General features: G+C 36.8%; 3 protein-coding genes across 4 annotated transcripts in view; 1 reads left to right on the top strand and 2 right to left on the bottom strand.

The window, feature by feature from the left end:
• Positions 1-263: 263 nt before the first annotated feature.
• Positions 264-11992, bottom strand: LOC116291576 (coiled-coil domain-containing protein 170). Its single transcript, XM_031698748.2, has 15 exons — positions 11676-11992; positions 10888-11022; positions 10415-10498; positions 9842-9898; positions 8992-9249; positions 8462-8551; positions 8260-8357; positions 7366-7581; positions 6823-6886; positions 6383-6508; positions 5708-5908; positions 4991-5113; positions 4048-4341; positions 2482-2718; positions 264-1944 (listed from the first exon to the last, which is right to left on the bottom strand). The coding sequence occupies exons 1-15, from the start codon at positions 11919-11921 to the stop codon at positions 1702-1704; spliced, it is 2472 nt and encodes an 823-aa protein (XP_031554608.1). The 5' UTR covers positions 11922-11992; the 3' UTR covers positions 264-1701.
• A 516-nt stretch (positions 11993-12508) lies between these two features.
• LOC148905246 (uncharacterized) lies at positions 12509-13225 on the top strand. The gene is made up of 2 exons (XM_089024121.1): positions 12509-12585; positions 12657-13225. The coding sequence occupies exon 2, from the start codon at positions 12664-12666 to the stop codon at positions 12895-12897; it is 234 nt and encodes a 77-aa protein (XP_088880247.1). The 5' UTR covers positions 12509-12585; positions 12657-12663; the 3' UTR covers positions 12898-13225.
• A 702-nt stretch (positions 13226-13927) lies between these two features.
• LOC116291563 (ATP-binding cassette sub-family C member 4) overlaps positions 13928-21185 on the bottom strand; it is a 52425-nt gene continuing 45167 nt past the window's right edge. For both annotated transcript variants that reach the window (XM_031698738.2, XM_031698739.1), the window contains 9 exons: positions 20068-20218; positions 19305-19535; positions 18126-18226; positions 17530-17721; positions 16831-16986; positions 16378-16467; positions 15518-15690; positions 15305-15410; positions 13928-14784 (listed from right to left, as the gene is read on the bottom strand). In XM_031698738.2, the coding sequence (XP_031554598.1) occupies positions 14491-14784; positions 15305-15410; positions 15518-15690; positions 16378-16467; positions 16831-16986; positions 17530-17721; positions 18126-18226; positions 19305-19535; positions 20068-20218 (1494 nt within the window). In that variant the 3' untranslated portion in view covers positions 13928-14490. The remainder of the gene's footprint in view (positions 14785-15304; positions 15411-15517; positions 15691-16377; positions 16468-16830; positions 16987-17529; positions 17722-18125; positions 18227-19304; positions 19536-20067; positions 20219-21185) is intronic.

Genomic DNA, 21185 nt, shown 5'->3' on the forward strand with positions numbered 1-21185 from the left:
AAGCGATCAATTAAGCCTATGTTTGAAAACGAAAAGATAAATAGAAGCGAAGAGAAGGAAAAACAAAAGCAGAGAAAGAAAAGAAGGGAAAAGAAAAAATAAACAAACAGAAAAGCATAAAAGAAAATGAATAAAAAAAAAATGAAATGAAGAATAAAAATAAAAAATAAAATAATAATAATAATAATAATAAAAAAAGGAAAGGAATTGGAATGAATGAATAAATTGATATCGTAAATATAAAAAAAACTAATTCAATACACTTATATAATAATTTACTTTAAATTTTAATTCATATATTTTTAGAGTCGTTCAAAATATCTACATGTATATAACCGGAATAAAATCCTACATCTCTATAACTAATCATCTCAACGTAAGACAGACTCCCTAATAGAGACCCTCTAAATATAATGCATATCTTACAGCTCAAGATGGATTATCTGTCGTATATAAGGTAAAATAATACAATCACCATTTTAAGATTAAGAAAATTCACTGGAAAAATACATTCACAACACGAGATTTATATAAATGTGCCAAATTCTTTTTAAAATAAAAATTAATGAAAAATCAAACAAATGATTTACTTGCGTTATTTATTCGTTTACTTATTTTGTTCACATTTTAGTTATTTTTTAGTTTAAAAAGCATCTTTTAGTATTTCAAAACATTGCAAACAATATATTTCCCTAATGTCTAATCCTAGCTCAATATTAAATATACTCGCTCAAATCGTACGATTCTAAGTGGTTCTTGCGAGGAATATGTATTTACAATCTATTTTATCAGATGAGGGCAAGAGAGTTCCTTTTCATTCCAGGCTGACCACTTGAGAATCGGAAGCCTTTTGAGTGTTTTGACGTTTTCTACTTTGAATCCCACAGTGACTCGAAAATTTCAAAATTTCTTCCAGAATCATGATAATTCGCTAATTTTCACACGGTCAGGACAACTTGAAGCCAATTCGTAAACATATTTCAGTTGTATAATGATTGACAAGTTGAAGATGTCTTTGGATAGCACGTAGCGTATAATTTTACGGAATGACACGTCAATGATGTAAAAAGAGTGAAGTGTTGTCTAAAAAAGAGCGTATGTTAACTTATTCAAATTGGGACTGATTACTATATTAAGGATTTTACAATAACTTACAAATTTCTCGCGCGCTGATTGGTTATTTTTTTATCATCAATAAGAGGACAGACACAGATAAAGCTGACGCCAACGAACGCGCGCTCTTTCCGTTGGTTGTTTTGATCAGTAAAAATAAGAAGTTTCTATCGTTTTTGTTATCGTAAAAAACAAATAGACGTCAGTTTTTTATGTGTCTGTCCTCTTATTGACAATAAATTTCGTCATCACATTGTCAAAGTAGTATGCGGATCCACTCGGCTACGCTTCCATACTACTTTGACAATGTGATGACACAATTTATTGTCAATAAGAGTACAGACACATTAATAAACTGATGTCTATTTGTTAAATTCATGAGGTAAAGAGACAACCCGCAATTTAATTTTAACGTCAAAACTCGTTCCAGTCCCCAGTTCTTGCGTCGTCACCAGAAGCAAAAGAGCGACGACGATAATGTCACGTGACATTGGAAATAAAGTCACTGTGGGATGTACCAATCCTGGGCCAGCTCGAACGAGGAGTTTCCCGATTTTTCGATGAATATTAACTGTAATAATTCATTTGTTATGAGCTGCTGACTTTAAGGGGCGATGGCGCGCGTAGTATGGCTATTGCATCTTCATAACCATTTCGGAATCCGTGTTCCATGTCTTGCAGACTGCCCTCTAGGCTATGTGTCGTTATGGAATGAGCGTGGTGAGCCTGCACTAGTCGTTCAAGTCGGGCGATAATTTCATAGTCAGGGACGGACAAGTTGTTGACGTCAAGCCCTAGTAACCTCGCCAGAACTTGCCTGAAGTCCAAAAGCTGAAATGAAATGGAGATGATTTTTGTAAAAAATCTTGTTTCTAGGAATTTGCAGTAGTGCAAAGATGAAGCTAGAAAAATTGTTTTCCCTGCTAGAATAGTCTCTCAGGACATACTTTGATTGTGGTTCACCAAAACACTATTTTGTCGTGACGACAAATCGTATTACATTTTCGAGTTCTATGTTGTCGCTCAGAGTTAGCCTCGAGTTTGTGTAGAACCATCACGTGATGGCAGCCATGACAGGAGGCAGAAACAATGGAATCTGGTCTCATCTGCTTTACACGAGAAAGACTTCAGTTTCCCTATTGTTGTGCCTCCTGTCATGGTTGCTATCACGTGATAACGCAAAGCCGCTATTGTTGAAGTTGTGCATTCTTTACTTTACTTGGTATTTGCGAATGTTTGGCACTAAAATGAGACCTTAGTAACTGAGTCTGTAATCAGTGTGCACAGCGGTAATTTGGCGACTCGCAACAAAGTCTATCTATTTCACGTAAACATAGGTAGTGAATGATGTTTTATTTTATTGCCTACCTGTCTTTCTCTTAGCCTTGATTCCTCCAAAGCAATCTTAGTCGTATTCAGTTCACTGGTGACCTGTGACAGCGAACCACTGGTTTTGGCCATCGTTTCTCGTGCCTCTGATTGACTTGCCTCGAGCTCAGTTTTCACATCCACCAAATATTCCTTTGTCTTTTGTTTACTCTTCGCGAGTTTGTTTAATACTTGTTCAAGGTTTTCGATCGTTCTTTCTTGCTCGATGGTCCTTGTCTGGGAAATGGAGAAGAAATGGGGTTTAGAATTACTGACGCCGTAAGCGTGTATTGGCGTGTAGTTTATCGTGTAGTGTCTTGATGATAATCGTGCAATATTCGTGTAGTACTGTGTGAATCATCGTGCAATCTTCGTGTAGTGGCGTGCGAATCATCGTGCAATCTTCGTGTAGTGGCGTGTGAATCATCGTGCAATCTTCGTGTAGTGGCGTGCGAATCATCGTGCAATCTTCGTGTAGTGGCGTGTGAATCATCGTGCAATCTTTGTGTAGTGCCGTGTGAATCATCGTGCAATCTTCGTGTAGTGCCGTGTGAATCATCGTGCAATCTTCATGCAGTTTTGTGTGAAGCATCGTGCAATCTTGGTGTAGTACCAAGTTGATCATCGTGCAATCTTCGTGTAGTGGCGTGTGAGTGATCGTGCAATCTTCATGCAGTTTTGTGTGAAACATCGTGCAATCTTCGTGTAGTGTCAAGTGGAACATCGTGCAATCTTCGTGTAATGGCGTGTGAGTCATCGTGCAATCTTCGTGCAGTTTTGTGTGAAACATCGTGCAATCTTCGTGTAGTGCCAAGTTGATCATCGTGCGATCTTTGTGTATATGTAAAGTGGTCTGCAGACGTGTAATAGCTGTGTAATGCACACTCCTCTGTGATTTTGGGTGTCGGTTTTTAGTGTGATTAAAGTGATCGTGAATCGATCGTGAAGTGATGATCGTGATGGTTATTCAAGAATTCTGTGCCGTTTCGTGAACGTGAGTGAAATCTCTTCTCGATATAATAAGTTTGTGAGCTAACAGTAGTCACATCAAGACTCCAAAACATCTCTTTGATTAAATTAGAGCAATTTCTGATTCCTACATCCATTGTATTGTTCATCAGAATAAAACATTCCCTTTGTTTCACCCTGTTTCTAGTTGCCTTAATTCATTTCACCAACAACGGCAAAATATGATATCTAAAGAAGATATTTTAAAAAATAGTCGAGGTTTTGATGGATTTTTTTATATATTTCTCGATGAAAAGTGGATATTTGTGTTCGTTAATTGGTTTGCACTGAGTGTTATGAAAATATTTGGTAGCAAAGTTAAAACGTGTAGGTGTAGTCTTCTCAACAACGAAACTTAGAAGACTGCAACTCGAAATGGATGGAATTGGTAACCCATAATTAAAAATCTGAATCTGTAGTTTAGAAGATATGTTTGTCATTTTGAACAAGCATTACGCAAGCGGTGCGCCCTGAGTAAATGATGAATGCAGATGATACAATCAATTCTACCCCTGCCCAGTCCCCTATATGTCACCACACAAGGCCAGGTTCACATACCTTCAGTTCACTGACATCCAATAGTTTTGCTTTCAAGTGAGTAACCTCTTGTTTGTACTCCAGCAATTCTCGCTGAAGTTTGTCATTATGCTTCACCAGTTTCTTGAACCGTATGGAGTTCTCATCTCGTTCTACCTCCACTCTACTTTTATCTCGTAATATTTCTTCCAAGCTGTCGACCTTTTTCTTCAGCAATCCTTGGTGAAGGTCTTTGCTCTCGATTTGTTGTTTCGCCCATTTTAGTCTTCGTTGAAGGTTGTAGATGGTTGTTTTTCGGTCATCCAATGCGTCGGTCTGAAATAAATCAAGTTCAAAGTTACGCTCGTTCTTAAAATCTTATTTACACTGTCCGCTACAGGCTCCACAAATTCTGGTCAACGTCTGTATTTTCATCTGTTGTCATTCGAGCATTTACAAGCTCAGAAACTCGTTATTTCGATGGAGAGCAAAAGCGCCCAAACGTGCAACGCGTTTAATTTCTCATTATGACGTCAGAACTATGACGTCACAGATTCATAATTCTAATGACATAATTCATTTATGACGTCATTACGATTCTGATTACGGTAAGGATAGTTACACTCAACATTTCATGTCAATAAAAGTGCCCGATGTCTGTTTCTTTTGGAATTTTCTTTGGACTTTTTTGCCAGTATAAGTGTATTTTCTGTTTTCCTTTTCCTTTAATTCTACTTGTTCAGCATGATTGTATCAGTTGCGCGCGGAATGGTAATATTTGCAAATCACAAGGAAGCTTGGCGTCGAAAAAACATTGCGCGCACAAAAATTATTCTGCTCTTGCTGTTGAATTTGCTTGCCGTTATGATTGTCGATTGTCACAGTTTATTATTTTTCTATCTCTCTAACTTAATCGAGGTTTGACAACTCGAATAAGTGTTTTACCAAGAACAATATCTCCAGTCTTTCTCGAAGATCCACCTACCTCAAGCTTAACAAGCTGTCCAGCTCTTGCTAGTAGAGCCTCACCGTTCACATCAAAACCAACGTCGCTAGCGATCTCGTCCAGCTTCATCGTTCCCGCGAGCTTCTCACAAAAAGCTACAAACTGATTGAAAAGAACAAAGGTCAAATGTGACGAATACATGAGACAGAAAAGGCCTTTCTATGTGCAGAATACACAATAAACGCTTACCCTAATGACGTTTAATATCTAAACTACCACATTCCTTTTCAAAATCTCTTTATATATTTAGATGTTGAAACTCCTTTGAGAATATAAAGACACTAGAGAAAATTAGCATAAAAATGTATATCGTGCTAGTACTGAAAAGAATTCTGGAAGTCTAGGTATGGAACGTCATCATGCTTGAGGTCTATTCACTCCCAAGGACCTTCCCTGGAACACGTAAATATTCTACGCAGAATGAATATTGCAGTATAATTACGATAGATAATCCAGGGACAAAGATCAATGCCATGTGATCCCCTTTGCTTCCCGGCGCAAGTGGTACAAAAATCATAGAATTGTTTATCATATATTTCAGTTGTGTGTTAATAGATTATATCTGGGGACAAGCTCTGGGCTTCTAGACAGATGGACTGACCGACCTATGGACTGACCGACATTTGGACTGACCGACAGATGGACTGACCGACAGTATGGACTGACCGACAGATTGACATAAGAAAGCTATCCTACCTTTCTCTTGTCTTCCTTCAAGCTATCCCTCTCTACGTCAGAAGACAACAGCTCTCCCTCCAGTCCCGATACGCGCTCGTGTGATTCTTTCAGTTGGTTTTCAGCCTGTGTGGCTCGTTTAAGTGTAGTTCGATGCAGACTACGCTGACTGTCTAGTTCGTCTGCGAGGTTCTTCACTTGTACACTCACTGATTCGGATGTCTGTTGGAAAAACATGACGTCACAATGATTATTATTGGTGACGTCACAATAAAACGAATAAATCACCTCAAAAAATTGGATTCATGTCACGAACACAAACACAAACATGATGACGTCATAATGGTTATTATTGGTGACGTCACAATTAAACAAACAACTGAGCTAACAAAAGCGATTTCTGTCAAGTGATGATTGCGATGGAAATAGTATGCGTCAGAGTATGGTGATGAGTGGTCATGGTGACATCATCATGACGATGTCGACGATAATGGTGATATGGCGGCGTTTGCAGTGCTGTTTTTGGTGATGACGGGATAATGATGATCGGTGAAGATGATGATGATGGATACATGATCTATAGTAATCATTATGATGACAATGATAATGAATGATAGATGATTCTGTTTATGATAAAGATAAACAAGCGGATAAGACCGGCAAGCAAACGATAACAACAATTTTTATAAAAATTACCGATCTGAAATCTTTGTATTTCTTAACGAGTTCATTGACCCTGGTCAGTATAGACTGTTCATCTTCTGTCACATCTTCACCAGGAGGGGTTACTAACTGAGCAAGATGGCGCTTGAATCCATGAAGCTGAAGAATTTAAACAAAAAACAACCAATGAGGCTTAATTCAAACGTTACAGTAGGTTGTGGAGTTTATAATGTCTACATCTGAAGGTGAATGTGCACTCATTTTCATTCAACATTCTGCATGAAAAATGCCACAAATAACTTCCTTATGGGGACGCCAGGCTTGTACGAGGAGGCGCGCGCACAAAACAGAAAGTACAAGCGTTGTCACGTCTTTAGACCGCGCCTTCTTTGCTGCAACCGTCACATAAAGACGCTGTCAAACTACTATCAGCGATATAGGAAATGTGATTGAAACAAGCAGGGTATATTCACCTTGTGTTGAGTGGCTTGTCCTGTATATTCACTAGTCTGTAATGCTTCTTCCATTGCCTTTATCCTTGAAAAAAATTAGCAAAATTAATAATTTAATTACAATACAAATCTACGAAAAAAGATTGCATTTCAGACATAAGATCAATGGATCTAGGTGATAAGGATTTAAATAATTATATTTCATGTGGGGTAAAACTTAGATGCCGAGAAGTTGGGCGAACGACATTCTCCGCACTTCTCCCCTCCCCCACCCAATCAAATTTTCCTACACATCAAAAACAACTTATAAAATTGATGGAGCGAGAGGAAGGACAAGGAGTGAAAACACCTTCCAAATCGACTGTATGAGAATAGAGTTAACTGAAATCGTGAATTGTGACCAAGTTGCACCACACCACACCCCAGGCAACGCCCCTACGAGAGTGATCAAGACGACAGACAACACTAAGAGAAATATAAAGACGTAGTTGAAAGTAGATGATGAGCCAGACCATCACCCTACCACACCACACCTCAAACAACGCCCCTACTACTAAAACGTACTTCGCTTCTCGTTCCTCCAAACTTTTGTTCACATCACTCCATGCGTCTTGACTGGACGTCACTTGTCGCTTCAGTTGCTCATTCTGGATGTCCATCTCTCGGACCTTCTGCTGCAGGGTGTCTCGTTCTCGTATAGTTTGGTCAAGTTGTTGTTTGTATTCATTGGATGCTTTCTTTTCTTGACCGACCTCGGATACAAGGCGCATGATCGTTTCTCTGGAAGTTTAAAACAAAATGAATACCGATTAAGACACGTAATAGACTCGTGTATCGTTGGTAATGTTGTCACATCATTTAAGTATGATAACGATAATAATGATGATTAATGATGATCGTGATGATGATGAAGATAAAATGGTTATTGTTGTGGCGATAGACCCCTTTCATGTGACGTCAAAGCAGCTTAATTCGAAGACAAAACAGGAATTTCAATCTCCTGAGAATTGGAAACCTATTGTTATGTCCTCCAAATTGAGCTGCATTCCGACGTACTGCAAGGGGTCTATATACCTACTTTAGATTGGGCATAATGTTTTCCCATTTCAGACCATGTGTCATTCTCTTGAGAATAAGATTCTTTGTTTGAGTTGTATCCATATTCATGTGTCTCCTCATGCGCAACCGTTCAACAAAGAAATGATACTCTAGGGAATGACACGTGGTCTGTAATGGGAAATATTACGCCCAAGGTAAAGAGGTCTGTCTACTGATGCTTTTGTTGAATGTCAATGAATGAGGATGTTGATGATGATAATGATGACGAAAAAATGCAGATGGTGACCATCAAAATTACGAAAGATGATGATGATGATCACGAAGATGATGGTGAAGATCAAGATGATCATAAGGATGAATCGCAATAAATGACATTTTTCATTCTAGTATTTCTCTAACCTGCTTGCTTTAGCTTCCATGTTGCTCTCATGGACATTTCGCGTAAGAGAATTAGACTTGTCGATGAGAGTGTGTCTGTCCTTTATCAAATCAGCAATCTGTTGAGAATAAGAGGAAAAAGTATAACGATTATGATTGTATGGTATATATGGCATAGCTGTATTCATGTTATTGTATAAATCACACCTTGTATAAATAATACCTTTGAGATGAGTGATTCTGTCGCTATTGTGGCTGCTTCTGTTGCATCAAGATGAAGTGCTTTAACGAGATGATGTCGCAGTTCACTGCACTAAAAACAAGAAAATAAAAAAATTATATATAAATTGGAAATATCTTTACAGTTTATTTTATTTGTCCTTACTGAACTGGTGGGAATCTTTCATTCACTTTATTTTTTTTTTCTTTTTCGTTTTCTCTTTGAGCAACTCAATTTTTGTTCAGAAAAGACTGATAAAAGTTTCAAAATACACAATAATAAAAAATATTCGAAAATTCAACTGTTTCTAGTTCCTTTACTATACATGCCATTGCTGTCCTTGCATGATGGTGCAAAGCCTCCTATATGTAAAGGGGTGTAGCTTTATGCAATTCCCTGCAATACATGCTCAGTTAGTTTTGATGCATGTATATTTAATATGCATTAAGCAGTATGCACATTTCCTTGTATTATTGGATGGTCTAGGATGAGTTGCAATAAAAGAGATTTCAGTTGCGGTCCCTATTTCTTACCTTATTTTCCCATTTGGATGCTCTTTTAGATGCCTCCTCTTCTACACCAATGTGATGTCTAAGTGACACTTCTGCTTGCTGCAGTTTATCCTGTAAGTTCTGCATTTCTTTACGCAGAGATAAGATGGTAACATCACTTCGTGATGCGATATTTTCCCTGTCTTCAGCATCATCTTCTGCTTCTCGTACTCGCTGTCTGAGTGACGTAACCAAGGCTTGTAATCTGGCCTCATTTTGTTTTTCCCCCTCAATCTCACACTATTAAAAAATTATCAAATAAATATTGTGAGGTTTAAGAATATTTCCATACCCTACCATGGAGGAAAATTGAAAAAAAAAGTTCCCCTACCCATCTGGAATTTCCAATTTTCTTCCAAACAAACCTTGGAATCAAACCTGAGACTTGAAAGGAGCTCAGGAGCAAGTGCACTTAACTACTATACCACCCTTAATTCCCTAAACCTTACCATGAAAGGTGATATATAATGTGCTATAAAAATTGAACTATGAGAAAATTTGAAAAAAAAATCACATTTTAAAATATGTGGTTCCAGAATATGTCCAAATCCCACCATGGAGGAAATTAGACATTCTCAGGGGGGAATTGAGGAATTTTCTCCAAGTAATTTCTGGTATTTTTCCCCTCACAAACCCCAGCACACTTCAAATTTCAGAGAGGTAGTTTCATGCCATGGTATAATTGGTAAAATTTGAAATCTTTTTTAAGACCTAGACAATTTCACTCACAGCATCTTTTTCTTGCAGTGTTTTAGTTTTCATCCATCAAACATATAATGTTTTGATTGCCAAAAAGTAATTCAGATATACTTATGCCAACTTGAATGCTTACCTTTAGTTCCATTATTTTTTGTTCTTTCTCTGAGAGCTGCTGCTGCATATCTCTTTGCTAAATGAGTGTAAGAAAAGACAACTTATTAAACAAATCATACAGCATTTTAAGAACAGCATTCCTGTCATAGCAGCTAGTTTGAGGTGACACAGACCCCCGGGGGGGGGGGGGGGGGGGGGACTCTCTTGAAAAGTGGGTAGGGGGGCTTGATGGACAGTTTTGAAAGTGACCCTAAAAGGTTCACATAAATTAACTGAGATGATGGTTTTAACTGAGATGATGAAAGGTATGACCACATTTAAAATGCCAACATTTCCAACCATTATATTCTTGTATGACGTTTGATATTTTTCAAAACGAACAAATCTGACCCTAAAAGGTACGGAGTCAGCCGGAGACCCTAAAAGGTACGCAATGTCTCATTTTCGACCGTCGAGCCACTTTTCAAGAGAGTCCCCCCCTGGGCACAGACCATGTGAAATAAGAAAAGAAAAGAGAAATAAGATAGACATCACCAATAATTTTAGTACACAAATGTCATATGATATGCAGTATATACATGTATTTCCTTACCTCATTCTGTAGTGTGGTAGTTATCACTTTTTCAGCTGCTAGGTCAGTCTGAGCTGTTTCTGAACTTTTTCTGTAGTGAGCCAACTGAGAACAATATTGAGAAAATATAAGGTGTTGGTAAAGTGTGAAAAATGACAAAAACAAATCATTGAACCAATTAATATATTTACATGTATGACACTGTATGGTAGAAAATAATTAATATTAACTTTCCATTGAGTGGACTAGAATTTCCAATGGGTAGCGGGGGTCTGTGGTACTGGTTTATATTGTGTAGGCTTTCCAGAAATATCTATAACTCCACCATGAAGGGGATTGATATTTCCAAGGGCTATTTAGGGAGGGTTTCAGGGTATGTGAACAATAATTATATTGGCCTTTGGAGCGTTTATTATGACTCTCCAGCTTATTGTACATATCAACATTAAATAAAGTTATCTATTCTGTATATACTATACTTTATCCTACAATACCTGTGTATTTAGCTGTTCTTTGTCCTGTGTTAGTCTTGATATTCTATCCCGTAGAAGCTGAACATCATCAAACGATGCTCCAAGGTCAAGCGATATGGATGGACTCCTTCCAACAGATATACTCTGCTCTCCTTGCTGTAAAAATAGTTATTTTTTAGTTATTAGTTTTTTTTGTTTTTTTTGTTTTCAAAATTAGTTTCAACTATGAACAACAATGGATGTTTATCAATAATTATAAGAAAAACACCTTCACAAGTCTCTGGAGATAAAAACAAATATTATTAACTGTTCTTTGAAAGTCTATTGACACTTCCCTGGTTGCTAATTGGCAACATATATAAACTGTAAAACTAGAGATAAATTATTAATTAGGGAATAGTTATTTGGCTTAACAGTTTATTTCGCATATTTATATTTCCATCTCAACAATTTTTTATGCTTATGAAAGGATATAATAAATATATAACTCGAAAATTGGAAAGAATTTAATAATAAAGAATGGAACGGCATTGGAATGGCTTTCAACATTCTAATTAAATTTATGTAATTGTATCAATTTAGATCCAAAAGAACGACTTAAAAAAATATAAGAAACAGTGTTTTCAACAAAGCATTTTATTCTTTGGGTTGAATAAGAGTAAGATAATAAGAAAATAATACTCAATGTTTATGTTTTTAAATGGATTTATCTAAAAAATAACCAAAACTTCCAACATCTGTTCTACTAATACGATATAAAATATCTAAACTATACCCGGGAACTATAAGAAAGGAGAAAAATTATTTACCTCAAATCTCCTTTGTACTGGAGAGTTATTCCTTGAACTGTTTTGACTCCCAGGTTTTCTGTATCCAACGATTGTAGGAGGCGAATTCCTAAAAAACTGTCTCTCGTTGCCTGTTTCTCGTGCAAGTTCTCGAATATCGAAGCTTGAGTCTTCAATATAAGTTAACTGTGGCGTTTTAGACTCTACGAGCCCTTGTTTTTGAATTTTAGGGAATATATCTGATCTATCCGAGTGTGGGGATGCCATTGCACCCGAAATAATAGTAAAAATAGTTGTTCTTTCGAAGTACGTCCACTACTAACGACTGTCTTTATTCAATGCACTTTGAAAATGGCCGAATAATATTTGGACCAAGGCGTCGTGTTGCCTTGGCGACTGCGCACACATGCTCTACGAGGGCTTATCGACCTACAAAATGTAATCGATATTCCGTCGCTAATAATTCAATTTTCATTCTAGCTTACTTTTTACGTCACTTTTTCGATTCTTTTGCTAATTTTTTATATTAAAAATGGTTTTATTTGTCTAATATATATATAAATATTTCAAGGAAAGTAAATTCCATTTACAATTTAGTATGAAAATTTGCGCCACAACCCTTCTATCCTTTCCCCACAATGGAAAAATGGTTGATATTTAGTGTTTTGAAGATTTTAGGATAGTTTCATATAATTTATTTTATTTGTTTATTTATTTTACTCTTCTTCAAAATGAAAGAATTCAGCTGAGCGTCGTTCTCCTAAGCCTACTAGTGTTTTCTGATTGGTTAGCTAATTAGCAACTGTCCAATAAGATGACAGCTAGCGTTCTCTTAGCACTAGGGACGCCATGCATATTTCAAACTGAGTTTTACAGCAGAGAGAAGAAGAGCATTGGACAGAAAGGCTGCAAAAAATTCACTCTTTTACGAGTAAGTAAGGCTCCGATTGCTGTAATTTTTAAACATGTAATAGTTCTAACATCCATCTTTGGGATTTTCAGGTCAATAATGGAAAATCCTAACCCAAAAACTGTCCCAGAATTGATTCAATTTGTCGAAGGAACGCTACAGAATATGCAAGACAAGTTCCAATCTGCAGAAGATTCCATCATAAAGAGAATTAACGACACAGGAAAGAAAATGGACGAAATAGAAAAGAGTCTTACGGATCTTATGGATCATTCTGGTGTTGGGGAGCCGTTTGAGGAAGATCTGGATTCAGAAGATGATAAAGCTAGATGATAAGGACGGTTACCAAAACAAACAAAATGTAACTGATGCCAGAAGTTAGCAACAAAGACTGAACTCTGTTTCATTTTCAGCGTGTTTTATGTTTTTAAAATAGCCAGCATATTCTTAAATAGCTGAATTAGTTTGTCTTTGAACGATTTTACGTTGAAAAACTAAGGATATTTCGAAGCCACTCACATGTGACTGACATGAAAATAATATATTGGCCATGTGTCTTTTTCTTTCCCTCAAATTTTAAAAATAACCATTTTAAATGAAGATGTATATGAAGGTTTTTATAATGTAGAGTGATTTAATTAAACGAGTGAAGTTATCATAATATGTGTATGTCTTTTGGTATGACTTTGAGCGAACGAGTCAATCTCAATAATTATAAAGAATTAATATTTAAGACTGGTGTTTTGTGACAGCTGTTAATCAGTGGCTGTCAATGAATATTTGAGATAACGAAGTTAGTTTTAAAGCAGGAATTTTAGCACCTTGCATTTTGTTTGATGCTGATATTTCATTTTCTCGGTCTACAAATCTTAATTTTCCTCATATCAGTGAGTTTTTTGAAAGTGATCAAATATTGAATTATTTCATATTTGATATAACTAATGTCATGCGACAATGCTATGCTCAACTACAAGTTGCTTGGTTGGTCAATGAAGCAAATTTAACAAAAGTATTTCATGTTGCCATAAAATTAAGGGAGAAAAAGGGAATACATAGAGCAGAAAGACAAGCTTCAGATCACCAGTCTGCTATGTGGGAAGTGGCGAGTGCAAGTCTCCAAAGCTGGACCAACACTTGGGGGTCTTAAAACATTTGAGAGAAGGTACAGCCTTTGTTGTAAAGATATCTGCAAATGATTTGACCTTTGAGTTGCTCTGATGGCCACATCAAATGGCAGTCCGGTCTCACCTAGAGACATATAGGGTCACCAAGTTTAACAGTGCAAAGTTCTCAACTGTCATGTATCACCCTCTTGAAATGAATAAAGACATCATACTTGCAGGATAACCACTCATTATTATCATTTATTATTATTATTATTATTTATTATTATTATAAATTACATGCAGCCTTACAATTTTGATAATCAGGTAATATTTATTTGAATAAATAGTATATATGGATATTTCGGATACAGAACATGACAATATATTTAATGTTTTGTTTTCAATCATTTAACCATTAATATCAATTTAATTTCTAATAAATTATTATAGTAAAATAAAAATAAAAAAATAAGTTTATATTAAATAATTTGAACACCTTTACAGATACAATTTTTTGACAGTATAATTATAAAAAATTAATAACTTCATCACAAGTAAATTTTCATCTTTCTAAATTAATAAAGTTTAGAGATGGAAATTATCATAAACAATCAGGTTAGGATTACATGAATTTTGTGCTATATAAGTTATTAAAGAAATAAATTATTACGACTGAATTAAATAAAAATCATCATCTAAAAGTCAAGGAAGTTTTTCCACGAAGAAACTAAAGTATTAGGTATTCCCACACTTTAAAGAAGTAATTGATATCTCAATTTGAAAAAATATATAATTAATATATATATTTCATATATAAAAACTACAAGTTTGATTCAAATTGAAGTGATTTCCCAGCTTCTCCATTAGCAAGGTGGTCAATGATTACCACTTCTGGTGATTCACCTTCGGATAAACTTGTTATTCCATCAGGTTCATCTGGTTCTTGGTCCTCTGATATGGCCTTTTTTTCATAGTATGCTTCTCGCGCTACTTCATAGAGCTTTCGTGCCTCATCTGGTCCAGTGTGAGTTACAAGCTGTGAGAATATACTTTTGCCATCCTTAAGAAGAATGTATGGGGCATCAAATTCTTTAAGGTGACCAGCATCTAAGACCTAAGAAATAAAAAGCATATAAGAGTTTTCATCTCATCCCATATTTTTATCAGAATTGGGATTCCTATGGTTACGTTTTCAATCTCCACCCCTAAAAATGTCTTATTTAAAAAATTCTAGATAGATAAAGAGAGTATAAGGTCTTTCTAATCCTTTACAAGTATTGGGTTCCCTGTGGTATAGAGTGCCACCCCCACGCATAAAATATACTTTTAAAACTCCATTATCTGTCTTGTCATTGAATGTAGCCTCCCTGTGGCAAACTAGGCCCTATTCCTTACCCACTAATGAATCAAAAATGCAGTTACATTTGGGCTTCCTGTGGTATTAAGCCTCCCTCCCACCCCCCCCCCAAAAAAAAAAGGGAAAAAGAAAGTAAAAATAGCAAAAAAAGCCTTTTTCACTTTTCCTGTATCAAAAAAACTCAAAACCCCCTGTAATTTTAAAAAAAGATGAATGGAATAGGCAAGATCTGAAAGCAGGACTTTAGGAGCAGATCATATCCTGTCATCATACTTACAATGACCCTATCAGAATCCATAATTGTGTGGAGTCGATGAGCAATAGTTAGCACCGTACATTTCTTGAACTTCTCTCGGATGGTGGTTTGGATCAATGCATCGGTTCTGCACAAAGAACGAATTGTAAATCAACAAACGAAAATACTACAAGAAGTCAAAGCTCAAGAAAGCTCAAGAAAGTTGGGAGAAAGATAATAGTTCTTCAGACAAACCGCGGATCGACGTTTGCTGTAGCCTCATCGATGACAAGTATTTTGTTATGCCTCAAAATAGCACGTGCCAGGCAAATCAACTGCCGCTGACCAACACTAAAGTTTGACCCTCCTTCTGCTATTTCTGCCTCAAGTTTTCCTGGAAGAGCTTCCACAGCTGCTTTGAGTTGAACCTAACAGAATTATAATATCATACAAAAAAAGCCATTGTTAGGACTACGAACCAGGAATCACGTTAAGGGCAGGAATTGACTTTGAGAAGTCTCAAAACTTTCTGTTTTGGGGGGTTTCCTTTTTTTAGCTTTTTTTCTGTTTGTATTAGTTGTTGACTGCACTGTCTAAAATCGCGTTAAGATTGCGTGAAAATCGTGCATTTTTTTACGCAGAATAATCAAACAAAAATGTATTTTCACGATCTTGATGCTTCCCAGCACAGACCCTGAAGCAAGTAAAATAAAGCTTGCTTGAGCAACCAGAGTAGATCGCTTTGATACATAACGCTTTTTACACTTTAATTTAGGTTATTTCGATAAAGCTTAATAAAAGGACAATTGTAGAAACCTTAAAAAAAATTCTTTGGGGCACCTTGCATTGGCGCAACACACTCAGAAGAATAGCTTTAGGCTAAACAGATACTACCCTGGATACGAGAGGCCTGTGTGAAGGGTTGGGAAAGGAGAGAAGAGAGAGAAGGGGCCCCTTATCCTCTCTCCTCTCTAAGCTCTCAGGGGCCTCTGGTACCCTCAGTAAACAGAAACCGGGTCCTACCACAGGAAGCCTAAGTAAAATTCGAGACCAAAGTCGTTACTTTGCCAATCAAAAATCTCATATGTCCCGAGTACCCTTCGACCAAAGTATACCTCTTCTAGAACGTTCCACAGATCATTGTCGTTGTATTCATTGAAAGGATTGATGTTCTTTCTCATTGTTCCACCAAAAATGACCGGATCCTGAAAGATAACAGATAATTTTGCTCGGTATAAAAAAACTTTGTTTTATTCTTCTTTTCATTTCTTTCCTTTTCCCATCTTTCCCTTTTTCTTCCTTTTTGTCTTTCTTTTCTTTCCCTTCTTTCCAGTTCCTTTCTTTTATTTTTTCCCCTCCTTATTCCTTTTCATTCCTTTGCATTCTCTTTTTTTTATTATTATTTATTTTCCATTCGTCCTTCCTTTCTTTTCGTTTTCCTTCTCTTTTTTCCTTTCTATTTTCTTTTTCCTTTTTACTTTTCCCCTTCTCGTTTAGTTTCCTTTCCCTTCCTTTCTTTTTCTTTCCCGCCCTTTCCACTCCAGTTTTCCTTTTCATTACATCCTTACTTGTGGGATGATAGAAATCTTGCTGCGCAGATCTCTTAACCCCAGTTCCCTGATATTCATGTCATCAACCTCTATCAGTCCTATTGGTTCAGCAAGTCGGAACAAAGTGGACAGAAGAGACGACTTGCCAGCTCCTGTACGGCCTACCACACCAATCTACATAAAGCCAGCAAAATAATGAATAAAATACATAAATTCCCAGTTATAAGATACAATAGCCACTAGACTGCTAACACAAACATCCTTCCAGTTATAGCTAGATTTCAATCAACTGAAAAAGTATTTAATCTCATTATCTGCTCAAAAAGTTGGTTAAACACTGACCAACCATGTGCTGTCAGCCAGAACGAATGCGATTCAGCTGATGAACATTCCGTCCAAGACAGGAAATGATTTCAAGGGAAGCCCAGCAATATTCACCCCCCACCCCACCCCCGGTTAATTATAAGTCATTTATGTCTTATCCTACCCAAACAAAGATATAGAGTTCAAGGCAATGAAGCGTGGTCAGAAACATTAATTATTTCTATTTCATTTGCAAGTCTTCAATGACAAGATAATAGAGTTAAAAGAAAAATGGGATAGAAGTGAATAAAAATGACACGAAAGAAAACAAAATGGGAAGGGAAAAAAGAAAAATGGGATCGAAGAAAATAAATGTAATAAAAAAGTAGGTTAGTGACTTGGTGGTACCATTACCTTTTCTCTTGGTTTGATACAACATGAAATATTATGCAGCACTTTTGGCATTGACCTGTGGTATGAGAATGACATGTTGTCAAACTTGATACCACCCTTATCTGGCCAGCCTTTGGGTGGTTTCACGTCTGTTTCAGGTTCAGCTTCTGGCTCAAGGTCAGTGTATTCCAAAACTCTCTCTACAGAAGTCATCTATAACAAAAAAATAACCGTTTGAATATTAAATTTGAATGGTATTGTGAGTGTGAGAGAGTTAAAAGTGGGTCAAATCGAAAACCAGAATTCATACTGGATTTATTTGGGGATTTCTGTCATTAGACTTCAAATTATCTGTTTTACGTGGCAAAGACCTTTGTCATCTTTTGCTACAAACTCAATGGTCTTTATATATGAAGACATTATTTGTACGCTAGGAAAGTAGTAATTTGTCATTTGTCACTAGCTTAGAAGGGAAACTAAAAAAAATCAGAATTCTTGATAAGAATTGAACCAGCAATGACCTTCTGGATGCCGTTCCGATGCTCTAACCACTGAGCTAAGTTTTTTATTTAAAAAAACATTGTCAATTATCTTTGTTGTAAGAATAAAGAACCTACCATGTTTTCTACTTCAGCACTTTGTTTTACACACTGTTGGAATACACCAGAAATCATGATGGCATAAGAAAGAGTCAGGCCAACCACTCCTGCACTAAGTGCTGGAAATATACATCACGACCACAGTTATATAAATATGAAGAATAATGACATGACTATGATGATGAATGATTATGGTGATGGTGAATGATGATGGATGATATGATGATGAATGATAATGATGAAGAATGATAATGATGATGAATGATAATGATGATGAATGATAATAATGATGAATGATGATGATGAATAATAATGATGATGAATGATGAAGAATGATAATGATGATGAATGATAATGATGATGAATGATAATGATGATGAATGATATGATGATGAATGATAATGATGATGAAGGATGATGATGATGAATGATAATGATGAATGATGAATAATAATGATGATGAATGATAATGATGATGAATGATAATGATGATGAATGATAATGATGATGAATGATAATGATGAATGATGAATGATAATGATGATGAATGATATGATGATGAATATTAATGATGAAGGATGATGATGATGAATGATAATGATAAATGATGAATGATAATGATGATGAATGATAATGATGATGAATGATAATGATGATGAATGATAATGATGATGAATGATATGATGATGAATGATAATGATGATGAATGATAATGATGATGAAGGATAATGATGATGAATGATAATGATGAATGATAATGATATGATGAATGATGATGAATGATATGATGAATGATGGTGATGATGATGAATGATAATGAATGATAATGATGATGAATGATAATGATATGATGAATGATATGATGATGAATGATGGTGATGATGATGATGATGAATGATAATGAATGATAATGATGATGAATGATAATGATATGATGAATGATATGATGATGAATGATGGTGATGATGAATGATAATGATGATGAAGATGAATGATGGTGGTGATGATCATGATGATGACAATGCTAAAGGTGTTGATAATGGTAGTTTTGATGATGATGATGATTGTGTTGATGTTGTTGTTGATAATAGTAGTATTGATGTCGAAGATAATGATGGCAATGCTTTTCATAGATATGGCAACAAAGTCACTAAGATATGTCATCCAAATGTAATAACACAGAGCATTAATTCCTACCATCTTTCAGTGCCGGAGAAACAAGAGCGACAAAACAGATAAAGATCACGCAGAGTACATCAAGTCTGTATCCAAGCCAGGCTGAAGATGATATGAATGTCATCCACGCACGTGTGTGCTCATCTTGGTAGAAGTTCATCTGGTCTGTGAATGTTTGTTCAACACTGAATGCACGAATAGTGTCCAGACCCAGAAGTGTGGTCGAGAAGTGACCAAAGACTGGACTACGACCTGGAAATTTAGATAAAATACGGTCAAAATATTATTAGAGACCAAAAATGGTTCAAGAAAAACAGAGCATTATAAAATAACTGTTCTAAATCACTCTCGCGTTATGATCGGTTGGTAGCGCGTGTTTATGAGAGCACACAGCACGCACGCGCACTTTCAGTTTCGTCATTCATGTAATTTGTATTTTATAAAAGAAATAAAAAACTTGCTTGCTGTGCTGTGTTCAGTATAAAGCACTTGGGGGTTGGCAGAACACTAGAGAAGTGTCAGGAAGCACTCCGCTACACGTCGTGCTTCTCCAAACACTTTTCTCGTGTTCTGCCAACCCCGCATGCTTTATGACAGCACACAGCACGCGTGTGCGTTTTCTATTTCTTCATTTATAAGAGTAAAAGCCACTGAACTAAATGAGATTTAGCAGCATAGCAGTAGTTGGACAAAGTGGCTCTTCTAATGAATATAAAACTTGACTTTCACAGAGGGGAGGGTGGAAAACGCATAGTGTACACAATAATTATGACTGTATACTTACTGACACCCTCGATTCGTTTGACTTCTCTAGACGTCTTCATGTAGTACTGTCTCAGGTACCAGAACAGACAGACTATAGGAATGACGACTACAAAGGTGATAGGATTGTTGACAGCTACAAGTAGAAGGATGCCGAGTACCATCATGGATGTCTGGGGAGAACAAAAAGATGGGTTAACAAGTATTGGGGTTTGCCGTGTGGTGTGGTGTAATGCAGTATGGTGTAATATGGTGTGGTGCTGTGTGAAGTGGTGTTGTGTGTAGAAGAGTGGTGGTGTGGTGTTGTGTGAAGTGGTGTGGTGTGGTGTAATAAGGTGTGGTGCTGTGTGAAGTGGTGTTGTGTGTAGAAGTGTGGTGGCGTGGTGTTGTGTGAAGTGGTGTGGTGTGGTGTAGTGTAATGTGGTGTTGTGGGACGTGGTGTTGCGTGTAGAAGTGTGATGGTGTGGTGTTGTGTTGTGTGGTGTGGTGTAATAAGGTGTTGTGTGGTGTTGTGTGAAGTGGTGTGGTGTAATAAGGTGTTGTGTAATGTGGTGTGGTGTAATGTGGTGTGGTGTTGTGGGACGTGGTGGTGTGGTGTTGTGTGGTGTGGTGTGGTGTAATAAGGTGTTGTGTGGTGTTGTGTGAAGTGGTGTGGTGTGGTGTGGTGTGACGTGGTGTTGCTTGTAGAAGTGTGGTGGTGTGGTGTTGTGTGAAGTGGTGTGGTGTTGTGTGAAGTGGTGTTGTGTGTAGAAGTGTGGTGGCGTGGTGTTGTGTGAAGTGGTGTGGTGTGGTGTAATGTGGTGTGGTGTAATGTGGTGTGGTGTAATGTGGTGTGGTGTAATGTGGTGTGGTGTAATGTGGTGTGGTGTTGTGGGACGTGGTGTTGCGTGTAGAAGTGTGGTGGTGTGGTGTTGTGTGGTGTGGTCTAATAAGGTGTTGTGAGGTTTTGTGTGAAGTGGTGTGGTGTGGTGTGGTGTGGTATAATGAGGTGTTGTGTGAAGTGAAGTTATCGATGTGACATGAAGTAAAACGATGTGATGAGGTGTGATTTGAAGCGATGTGACGTGAAGTGATTTGAAGAAAGCTGATGTAAGGATGTGTGGTATGATATAATGCGAAGTAATGTGTTGTGGTTTCATG

Source organism: Actinia tenebrosa, unplaced genomic scaffold (genome assembly GCF_029948245.1).
Source record: "Actinia tenebrosa isolate PJP-AT-01 unplaced genomic scaffold, QUT_ActTen_1.0 PGA_scaffold8__29_contigs__length_14323225, whole genome shotgun sequence".
Classification (NCBI taxonomy): domain Eukaryota; kingdom Metazoa; phylum Cnidaria; class Anthozoa; order Actiniaria; family Actiniidae; genus Actinia; species Actinia tenebrosa.